This window comes from Lingula anatina, chromosome 2 (assembly GCF_051362555.1).
Source record: "Lingula anatina isolate TDL-2025a chromosome 2, LinAna3.0, whole genome shotgun sequence".
NCBI classification, from domain to species: domain Eukaryota; kingdom Metazoa; phylum Brachiopoda; class Lingulata; order Lingulida; family Lingulidae; genus Lingula; species Lingula anatina.
In genome coordinates this window covers 27,197,237-27,209,436 of record NC_141768.1, presented here as the reverse complement: position 1 = coordinate 27,209,436, position 12,200 = coordinate 27,197,237, and the positions used below count along the sequence as shown (strand labels likewise).

Below are 12,200 nucleotides of genomic sequence, written 5' to 3'. Positions count from 1 at the left end.
GGAGGGTCCTTTGTTATACAGACCTTCAGTTTCTTTGCAGCGATAAATATGACTTATTTATCAAGAGTATTATGAGGTCAGCAGTATTCTTATCGTAAGATATACGTGCAATAAGTAATATAAGCAAATATTAACATACGTGAATTTGCAGATTGACTGACTTAAAAAGAACGGATCCGGAGTTGCAATTCACTAATGCAAAGCAGCCTCTGCTTGAGACCAGGCCCAGGATATCTTGAAAAAAACAACTAATTTTCAGTGTGTACATATCAAACTTGGGGCACCATCTAGCGGTGAAAAAAGAACATGTGCAATGCGTCGGCAAGCTTTGTTCCAAAACCAGTCCATTACTGTCGGGTTTATTTATAAGCATCCACTAATACTATCAGTTGAATACATTTTCTTGTTCAGAGATGTTACTTTGAAGAAACAATAGTTTTCGTCCGGCTAATTAGTCCTTGGGTCCGAGATTTTCGTTCCCCAAACCCTTCTTATATTATCTTGGTTTCGCCCCTGTATGCGTACTTATGTTTGGATAACTAAGACATAATCCCCATAGGTATGAGAATGCAAGGAATCTGCTATCTGGACGAACTATTAAGGGAATAGTAGTTATTTCCAGAGCCTGACCACTACCCTCTTCTCCTGGGTGCTCCATCTCGTGTCCGAAAAGCCGAACCCCTTTTTGCCTTTCATTTTCATTATTTCATAGTTTAATGATTGAATCACACGTAGAAAAAAGGGACACTTCTGATCTGCTACTTTGAGACCACAGCATTCTAAATTTAAAGTAGTTAAGTGCGCTTCCATAAAAATCATTTCTGTCATCCTATTTAATTTCCTGTTTTTATTAGAGTGTGTTTCGCTTTTAGTCGTCCAGCTGCATTCAAATTGCGATTGTTGCTCCTCTCTAGTCCTCCCGACACATTTTGATAGCTGTAGTTTGGAGAGACAACGCACTGTATGCGTGTAAAATTACCTCAAGGTTGTAAGACCTTGAACCGGATGTCTTCATATTACATGATTTCAATTCATCTTGTCTTATTTTTTCGCTTGAAGCCAACTGTAAGTTAAAAAGACCAGCCATGTTTATACAATAAAGTCTTTACAGCTTGGCGTTTTTTTAAATTTTCATTCGCTTAAAAGGGACAAGTTGACAAAAGAAAGAAAATGCATGCACTAAAAATAACAAATTCCTGATGCATGCCCCACTATTGTTAGACATACATGTGCAGCAGGGACATAAGCGATATTTTCTCCTATTTTTACGCGTGTGGTTTTAATTTTTTGACTGTGAGTAATTCGAATTCGACTGAGCGGCTACCAAACGGCAGGGTAAAGTATAGAAGATCCCTGATAAGAGAAAACACATCTGGTTGCAAAAACATCTTTACGTGCTCCTTTCATTCAAGTTCATACTGGTATTATTGTGACCATTTCAAGAATATGAAAACCATCGCCGTGTCGCTAACATGTATAAAATGATTATTATGCATAGCAACATGGGAATTTCTAGAAGACATAACAATAATTTGATTCCATAAATACCATGCTTTACTTTGCAGACTTGCTGAGCAAAGCATTGTTAAAAAACCCATTTCTTCGACCTCTCCAGTTCTATTATGGGCGCGCCTGTGATTTTATCAAGCTAATTTCAACAATGCACGCTGTTAAATTCATTCTACTTTGTTTAATCTCATACCGACCCCAAATCAGAGGAATCTTTTTATTTTTTGTTAACTAATTGATTTTCAAATAAAAAACAGCTTACAATACGTACTTGTAATATGGTATTTTATAAGGGAATGCCACTTGGCAAAAAAATATACAATATTTTTCAGGTATTTCTGGGTCACATATATTTCTGTCTTAAGAGAACACGAAATTCGCACAGTAAATTAAGATGTTAAAAAAGGGTAGCAGTATTGTTAGTTCATTGTAGCAGTAATAAATGGATATGTGTGAGATAATACACCGTCACCTGAGCGATATATGCCAGAACATCTCGAGAGGTGTTCAAGGCATTTACTGCGAGATGATATCAGCGAATATTTTTAACTTGCATACCGAGAAAAAGTACTCTTATTTCACTGAAAAACATCCCTAAATCCAAATAAAGCGTATATCGCCGCGGTCACATACATGTAACATCTCTACTAGTACACCGTAGGTATGTATCTTTCATGATGAAATATATCGAATTTAAAGAGAGGGGTCTATTAAGGGAGTTTTCTTACAAAGAAATGGTAGTTATTGCGTGCCTTAATTATAACACGCGTTATAATCTCGAATTCGAGTTGTTTTCAATATGCAAGATGTGACAGTCATGCAAAGGTGAGAACACTCACATGACTTAGGAGGAATTTTAAACCCTCGCCCCTTATTCAGGCGGTGTGTAGTTAAGTAGGCGTGGTCTCAGTCAATGAACAATGTGGCTGTGCCTTCTCAGCTTGCTAGATTTGTGATTCATACTACCGAGCTATTTATAATACAATAGCCAGTGTTCCCCAGTTAAGGCGGCACCTTGCCCCATAGGCCTTTGTCTGTGGACAACGCCTTTCTCACCTGGCCAGGTCCAAAGCTATTCGTGAACCAGCTCAAATGTTTAATTATTAGCTAGTTTTCCCAATGAAATTTTTGTATTTACACTACAACACGTGTATTTTTTCATGGTACTTTAACTACATCATCTCTTTTCTATCTAATGTTTAGCGTAAGGACCAATAGAGGTACAACTTGCACCGAAAATACTGCGTAAGAAAAGAGATAATAAGCAAGTCACATTCGGCAGATGCACGAAAAATGGCCACGTGTGCCTTCTACAACTGATTCATTAAGAAGAACAGCGCCATTGTTATAAAGAGATTCATATCAGGACCACTCAGTGCGGTACGTGTATGAAAAGTAATTACCTGGGGGGCCTATGAGTTATCAGTCGGTCGAGACCTATCTAGGTGCATCCGGGCACTAGGCAGGTAAATCTATCCTTTCATTTGTGCGCACTGGGGCGCACTTTAACACAATGAATCAATACAATATGTGAAGTGAGTGGGGACGAGACTGGAATGTTATAGTGTGAGGGATCATGGCGTCGTCCACAGCGTTTTTAGCATTTGCCATCTTTTTCACGGTTGTTTCTTTATTTTTTGTGGCTTTATCGTTTTCAACGGACAATTGGTTGCAATATACAGTGGATAGATCTGCTTTAGCTCAATCTACGTCGAGTCAAGTTATCAGTGAGAAAAACAGACTGCCATGGTATCACAGTCGGCACAGGGGGCTCTTCAGGACCTGCTACGAAGGGAACGAAACAACGTGTAAGTGTTCAAAGTAGAAGCAAGTCGAGAGATTTAGGATACATGTTATACATAAAACAGGTTGTGCTTGATAAAAGTTATTTTTGTCATTGAAAAGTAACACTACTTTTTGCACACTTCTTTTCCCCACCCTACAACTTCCGGCTTGACCGCGCCCATGCGTAGAAATACGCAACAGTAGCAACATAGTGGTCATGTATATACATGTAGGTATGGAGTCCTTATATGTATTGTTATCGATGTTTACTCGATCAAAAGCAAATAAAATTAACTTGTCGTTATTTTTGTTCAATTGAGGATACGCGGAAATTAACAAAAGTAATAATTATATATCCTAGTGAAAACTGAATTCTCTCTCCCTGTCTGCATTATTGCGAAATAAGGTGTGCAAATAGATATTAAAATATGAATCGTTGTACTTAAAATCTCTTGTATTATACATTGATTAAGTAATGTTTATGTATAGTAAAGAAGAGGGAGAAATTTTCTTTCCACATTTTTGTTAATCTTTATTGACAAAACTAACCTAATGCAGATCTGTCCTCAGTTTAAAAAACATCAATAACAAACTATGAACGCCTTCATTATAAGTTTATGGACACACCCAAGTTATTTCGTGAGTCATGCGTCATTTAGAACTTATACACTGCTGTCCAGTCACGTAGGTGTCCTATATAAGTTAAATAAATATGATATTGACCAGCACGTCACGTCAGTAGTTTCTTAATTGAAGGTTTAAAGGATGGAAAGATCAACGATAAGCACCTGTTGTATGTTAGTAAACCTTACGCAAGTATTTGAACTCTTACGCGCTACTTCAATAATTGATTTTTTTTAACCGACATTGGGATTTTCACATTTGGCACGTTGAAGTCTAACAGTGTGACAAGATGCTATTTTACATACAGTTGAATATACTGTATCTATATGTGTATGGTATATTTGTTGAAAACCAGCTCACAACAGGTCGCTTCTGAGTTTATCTTCAGCATATGGTAATGCTGATAGGCAGGCATGAGCTAGGCACGGAGCACAGGCCTCTGTTATTACCTAGCAGTAAAGTGGCCTCGTCACGAAACGGGGATGATTTGGCGAATTACCACTGCAAGCAGGCTGAGATTTTGAATATATAAAACACTGTGGAATATAATGTATGGGTTGTGGGGCTCATAATATAATGGATAACGTGTACAGCATAAGCCCCGTGACATTTAGTGGGAGGGGGGGGGGGGGGGGTAAGCCATCTTTTGTAAACCGTTTCTGAATGTTCGAAATAAGACTTTATTTTGGTAATTATTTTCTTCTTCGTTTTAAAGACGGCGAATGGAGAATTTGCATTTTGATGTAAAGTTTTAGTTACGGATAGTTTGTCAAGTTGTATTATAGGGGTTGAGGTGAGGAAGGACCGTTTATTTACAACCTGACCTAGCAAAGGAATTCAAAGCTTTGAAATTTATGAGAAATTTTCAAAACGTAAATTACACTTTTATAATATTTTTGCGTGACGGCATTAATTTCATACATAATGCTTTGGAAAAGAAATATCCTTTAGTATTAAAACATTTAGTTGAAGGTAGGAAACGGTTCTATTTAAGCCTTTAGAATACATCACAACTTATTTTTGTAATACGTTTTGTAATGGAAATGTTTTTTTGACTGACGATGTAGCTGTAGTATTGGTATGAAATAAAATTTTACTTTTTTTGTAAAAAAAAATTACCTGCTTGCAACTATTGTTTTGCGGCTCTCAAACTCCCATCTCGAGGCGACATATCAAATGACAGGCACATTCCTTAACATTTGACTAACAATAACCTTGAGAAACCCCTTTAACGGTACAGAGTACTTTGTATTAACAATGTCAGGTGTACATGTCGGGGTATTAGGGAGTAACCCAGGAGTGTCCACTTAACAATTTTGGGTCTCTTTATTACCAGTGATCTGTTATGACAGTAGCGGACAGGTTTGGGTTCCCCAACAGCAGTGAATGGATTCCTGACCACTTTGGGTGTCTAAGAACCGTATCATTTTGCAGTAATCCGCGTCCCTTGTGCAACGCTCTGATTATCTTTTGACTCGGGTTGGACATCCTATTATTTTTCACCAAGGGAACACAATGGATGGAATGGAGAATATGTCGACTGTGTCAGCACGCATTTATGATGCGGGTGAATCACCCCCTCCCCCTGCTTTCGGCCACACCCATCTCATAATTACATTTAGAGTTGTTTCTGTATATTGTAATGTTGTTTTTATTGATAACTGTTTTGAACGCGTTCTAAATTTATAATTTTCGCGTTTTCGACCAGAATCAAATTGGATGAAAGCAAACGTGATTTCTATTTAATGTTTCTTTTACTGGTACTTACAAACTCATGAATGTAAACATATATTAATGAATCCAACCAATCTTTGCCACTTGTCTGGAATGTTTATATCTGTGTGTGTGTGTGTGTGTGTGTGTGTGTGTTTGTTGACCTATGTACAGCATGACTTGGCGTTAATAACCGAAATAAAAACAAAGAATACAAATTAACGGTGAATTGCATGCCTTTGGTAGACACCCGTAGACTTGAGAAAAAAGAATAAATGAAAATAAAGCAATATATTTTGAATCCTTATACAAGCCTTATAACAGAACCATCACTAAAACTGTCTAGCCCTTTCTTGAATATATAGTTTGAGAAGTTAAGAAAAGGGTTTATTAACTTTAATTTGAAGCGAAATTTGCGATGGAGTGTGTTTTATTTTCATAGAAATATATATATATATATATATATATATATATATATATATATATATATATATATATATATATATATATATATATATATATACGTTATCTGATAATATCGGTTATAAAATTACTTATCCGTAAAAATGACACGTGTGTGTAGTCAGTGCTTCGGCATAAGAGTTGCATGGTGATTAAATTGTGCTCAGGAAAAGATTGTCGATTTCATTAACCGTCCCCTTGATGATCTTTAAAGATAATACGAAATTAAAGAGAGCAAGAGAGAGGTTAATAACGCTTCTTTGACCTGGGAGTCACGCTGAGTGCTCGCACGAGGTGAGAATGTCTTTTGTCTACCTGCAAAGTGTGTTGATTTGGAGGAAAAGAAATGGAAATTTGAGATATTATCTTCTTCGGCGGTATCTTACACAGACTGAGTGCATAATTTCCTCGTATCGTTGTCTATATGAATGGTAGACCATAATCTGTATATCCTGGGGGGGGGGGGGGATTGTTTAATGAAATGCAATATTTTTGTGTCCTCGTTTGTTAAAAACAAGTCCCCCCCCCCCCCAATCGTAAAGGGTGGGGTGTTCTGAAGTAAAACCCAATCTTAGGTCTTAAATTCAATATAGAAATCACCAAAAATATGAATGTGTGAATATTACATGTATGATGTGAAGGATCATTGAAGAATAATCAAATTATTTACCCGAATCTTTTTAAGCAATAGGCGTAATTTCATTCTTATATTATTTTTCTTTTACAGTTTTGGAGACAGAGCCATATAACAGTCAGAGAATAGACCGCAACTGTCTCTATCTGAATTATGATATCCCAGAGCCTGATAATTTTAACTTAAAATCCAGCGACTACAGACTGAGGATACGTAAGTATATACATGTGTCTTGTATTATATATTTTTAACATGTCAGCCTTGTTCATCTTAACCTCTTGGGATCCTTGGTCATTTACCAACAGAACTTTTTATTTTTATGCTTAAATTTCCGTACTTCAAAGAAGACACAAGAAGTGAAAGTCAGGAACACCAGAAAGTTTCTATAGCTATGACATGAAGCAAAATTAATCATAGGTCTTAACAATTACAACAAAGGTCGCTATCGTTTAATATTCTTAGCTACAGGTGTTTCGTTTCCTGAGGTGGCCTTTTTCATTGATATAAACAAAATTCCGCATATTTTCAACTGCCAACAATGAGATAACCGAAGCTGACACGATCTCTTTTTTCACTGTCGGGACGTGACCCTCTTGTTTGTGTGTACAGCGCTATTGTTACCTGCATCGGTAATATAACGACATACGTGTGGTGTACCTGTGGCCCTAGATAGGAAAAGGGAGGAGTATATGTCTTGTCAACATTGTGAATGTGGGGCTTAATCTTTATATGGAAACTAGAGCTTAGCGATGTTTGCTAGTCACCCGTCTGTGCATTTGCCTTGTCACTTGAAAAGAACGTCCTGGTTTCGTTGTCTCATGCAGTGAGTGTTTGGTTCAGCAACATCGAAAGATGGATTAAATTATTTTAAATAATAAAGTATTTTTTAAAAAAACAAGACTCATGAAATAAATATATGCACATTTCTGTCTCACGTTTATTTTTGTCTGAATCATTTTGATGAGGTTGTTTCGAGGACAAAATAGCCACCTGTAAGTATCGTTGCTGTCATGCCTGGACGTGCAGTGGCTATTTCCATATAAAACAATAGGTATGTAGAACACGATTTTAGATTGTGATCTTAACAGATAACTCCTTTCGCGGAGAATCAGACCAGTCACCTGTATTATATTATATGTACTCTATGCTTTGTTTCAGATTTAATGAGATGTCATGTGGGTTTCCTTATCACGGCCCTCTTCTTCCTCCTGATTGGCTGCGTGGTTGGAGCCTTCGGCTGCTGGAAAGCTAAAGCAACGACGTCCAGATATGCCGCAGTTGTCGTGTTCATCGGAGGTACGATATGCGACATGGCACTAAATATATTGCCATTGTTTTCTCTTTCGTGTCTTGCACTTACATCTTACATTCTCGCAGCTGGTGCACCCTTTGTGATCCTAATGGCCCCTACTAAGACTGCCATGAGTTGCCAGATTTCCTAAGACGTAGTTAATGGGTTTGGGGTAATTTATGGGTAAAATTCTTTACCTGATATTTTGTTTTCTTTGATTTACTTTTCGTTTACGTTGAACTGAAGTGGTTTGGTGGGGTTGTCAGGTGTGATGTTTACATAATATACCAATTTTAAATCGTATACAATGTGAACCCCCCCCCCCCCCAAAAAAAAAAAAAAACAAAAAAAGAAAAAAAGAAAAGAAAAGAAAAAAAATAGCATGAACTGGAGACGCTATTTATACTAACTTAACCTCATCATCTTGCGCGTTTTTAAATCTGGAACTGCGCTCCGTTCTCCGATGTTGAGCAATACGTGATAAATTACTGTTCCTGCATCCGTTTGATAATGTAACTTATTCGAGAGCTTTTATGAAATTAATCTTCCAAACTCAATTAAGCCTTTCTCGCCGCCATTATGTTATTAATTTATCACTGTCATGGAATTACACTGACGATATTTGAGAATGATTTACAAAGACCTCTTCTGTGTTTTTTAGTTGGGGGACACGTGTTAATTGCAGGAAAAAAATTTGATGCCAACAGTTTACAAAATTTTAATTTTCAGCATCAAGAGATATTCAAAGATGACTGGTTTTGTTATCACGAAATTCCTATTAAAAACAGGATGTGACCTATTTTGAATGTAGTTCCTTTTCTGGGACTCTGCATTAGAGACGAACCGTCTGTTTGCTTTTAATCAACTTACCTAACTTTAATAATTTATATTTCACTAGTTTTAAATAAAGCTGAGGGATTCAAATATTAAACATGAAATCAATATCCAGTCTGTTAAAAAATATCAACCCACTATATTCTCTTTAAAAATTTGACAACATGCACACATATAAGTGTTTCATTCTTATCGCAGCTTTCTTTACCGCGGCTGGCATGGCTTTCTTCCATGGTGCCGAATACATCGAGAGGAACAAGGTCCGCGAAGACAACACCTTCCCGCTGAATTGGCATTCGGTAAGTACGATTTGTGACACTTATCAGACGCATGATGGTATTCCATTGCTCCTTGTTTTTCGTGTCGGTAGACAATTAACGGGACTTCTTGAACAATAAGATATTCTATTTTGACTGGGATCTAATGATTCATCGTTGTTTTTGCTCATATAGAGGCACAATTGTTGGAGTTTAACCAATAATTTAATTTTGATATACCTCTATGTATGAAAGAGCGATTCAGTCAATTTTTTTCGTAGTTTCAAACTCTCTCTCTCTCTCTTTCTCTCTCTCTCTCTCTCTCTCTCTCACACACACACACACACACACACACGGGAAATATAATTTTCGTTGCATGTATGTACGACCTTAATGATAAAAATCACATTTTGGACAAGGACCGATGCATGAAAACCGCCACGGTATCTATGTCACGTTGCATACAAAATAATTACACAGGAACTTCTAGATGTGGGTAGACCGCATCTAAGACTATGTATCATTCCATAACTGAGAAAGTGTAAAGATAATCGAAAAGGCTGATAACGGTGGCCTGTCTCATATCCCGGTCTAGTTTTGGTTCCTACTGTGTGTCAAATTTGTTTATGGCCCCGTCTCGTAAAAACCTGAATATGTTAATACAAACGCGATACATCTGGCTGATAACACTCAAGTCATTTTAATAAGATTTACAACTGAACTATAATTTTCTTGGACGTAATTGCCTTTACATTTTCACCAGTGTTTATTTCGATGCTTATGTCATTGCAAAATATCCAAAATAGTTTTAATGTAGTTTATGGTAACATGAAAATTCACAAAATGACAAACGACCTTTGTGCATGCATGCAACCATCCTGTATCTGAAAGATCTAGCACTGGTCGGTGACATGCTCTCGCAGGTCTTAATACTATAATAAAACAATTTTTACCAAGGAAATGGTGTGGCTACAACATTTCATTATGGTCATTCTTATCATAAACTAATGAAAAATGGGAATCCTATTAAAAGGGTACAAAAGAGTTACAAATGACGTCTTACAGTTTATTTCGTTATTGGTATTCTCATCATTATGTAATAGGAATCCCATGAAAGGGATTCAAAAGAGGTAAAAATGACGTCTTATATCACAGCTGTCTCTCATCCTTCCCTTTCAGGATTTGTTTACAAATACAGTCCGCAGCTACGGCTGGTCTTACATCTTGGGCTGGGTTGGCATGGCAATAGGCGCTATTTCGGCCATCTTGTACCTCATCGCCAGTTGGTTGATCAAGCAGAAGTTGAAAGATGAAAAGATCCCATTGGATACATACAGCATGAGGAGCCGCAATCGAGCTTATGACTACATGGATCCGTACGCCAACGGCCCGGGTCGTCCACCCTACGGATACGAAGATCCTTACTCCAAAGGTGGTGACCCAGGAACGTGGGGATGGACAAGATATTGATTGACCAACCTCGTACTTCTATTCGACTGGAGAGTATTTGATATTGCAGATTTTCAAGATTGTAATGGATGCAGGATATGAACTTTGGAAACTGCATTCTCTTTTAATGCTTCCAAAAGATATTTTTTTGGTCGAAAAGAAAATGTTTGAGGATAAGATGGAAAAATCCATGCGTTTTCACTATTCTGGCAGATTTTTAATTTTTTTTTCATATTTTGCGAAGTTTCCATGTGTTTGTCGCTCAAGCGATGTATTTCTTTTTTTATAATTGTTCATGTCTAATTTGCGTAAATGTTTGTGTAGAAGGGAGGATACTAAAGACCTTGATGAGAAAAATAACAGTTGCCATGCAAAGGTCAACTGTTCCAAGCAATATTTGATATGTATTAATAAGAGGCTGCAATAATGCCCCTCCCTGTATTTTTTTCTGAGAGGGCACTTAAATTTTGATAACAAACAATAGATACATCTCATTCGTGTAGCCTAAATGAAAAATATTATTCATTTTGGGAAAATATGCAACCTTTGTGCGCAAGGACTGATACATTGGGCATTCGACACGATTTGCCTTACTTTTTATCTACTCTATCAAACCGTGTAATTCACGTAGACAGTTTTATAAATTCTTATATCAGATTAATTACCATAAAATGTTCACCAGAAAAAATATAGGGAGCTGCATGTACTTCAAGTCAACTTGTTACTTCTTTAGCGACAAAAGATATTTGTGAATTTTGATTTTTTTCTTCAAATTCAAATTCATTTTCAATTTGTAATCGTATCTATGGGTACATCCACTAAATATTAAACGCCGATGAATGTTTCAAAGGACTATATATCGCAGACTAACTTATATTTGTATATATCCAATTAACGTAATTGTATTTGTTTTTCTTACTCAATCAGGGGTGCATACAGTACCAAGAATTTTTACAAGTTTTAGATCTGCTCTTTTGATTTCCGTTAGTTAAAGCTCAGTAGTTGTTAAAAGCTGTTAAGACAGCGTATTAGGCACAATTAAAGTGCATTTATTAGAGAAATATGTCTGTTAAAGCACGCTGTAGCTCTCTTTTTCGCACGTTCACGAGCATGAACTCTAGCCATTAACTTTATGATAGAAAATTAAAAATAGATAAAGACGAAACAACTGGATAAACATTTCAGGTATTAAACGATGCATGTACAGTTATTTTCCTATCGATTTTAAATATGTGTTCTATGAAAAACTTGTAAAACACATGGAATATGTCGTTGGCCAACCACCAATTTATTACTTTGAATGGATGCTATTTTCGTATCTTATGACATGTAAACAAGATGTAAATACTAGAAAGGTTGTAGCACAATTTTTCACGTGAATTTTTCATAGTACCATGAATTTGTAGAGACAATATTCTTCTGTAACACTATTTAGAAAAAAAAACAGGAAAATAAAGTATAACATGTTATGTGTGTGTTTGTATGGTCTGTTTGAGCTGAAACCTTTACCTTTTATTTAGGCCAAATATTAAACTAAGTTTATCCCGAGATAAAACAGTAGAAGCCCAACCGAATAAAAATCACATTGCACCAATTTTATGACAAGATCGCTAATAAAGTGAACTAATACCTCACTATGGGT

General features: G+C 36.5%; 1 protein-coding gene across 1 annotated transcript; it reads left to right on the top strand.

The window, feature by feature from the left end:
- The first annotated feature begins 2,979 nt into the window (after positions 1 to 2,979).
- Positions 2,980 to 12,027, top strand: LOC106179605 (uncharacterized). The gene is made up of 5 exons (XM_013563318.3): positions 2,980 to 3,317; positions 6,821 to 6,940; positions 7,886 to 8,023; positions 9,051 to 9,151; positions 10,289 to 12,027. Exons 1-5 carry the CDS (start codon positions 3,086 to 3,088, stop codon positions 10,577 to 10,579), a joined length of 882 nt encoding a protein of 293 aa, XP_013418772.1. The 5' UTR covers positions 2,980 to 3,085; the 3' UTR covers positions 10,580 to 12,027.
- Positions 12,028 to 12,200: the final 173 nt, after the last annotated feature.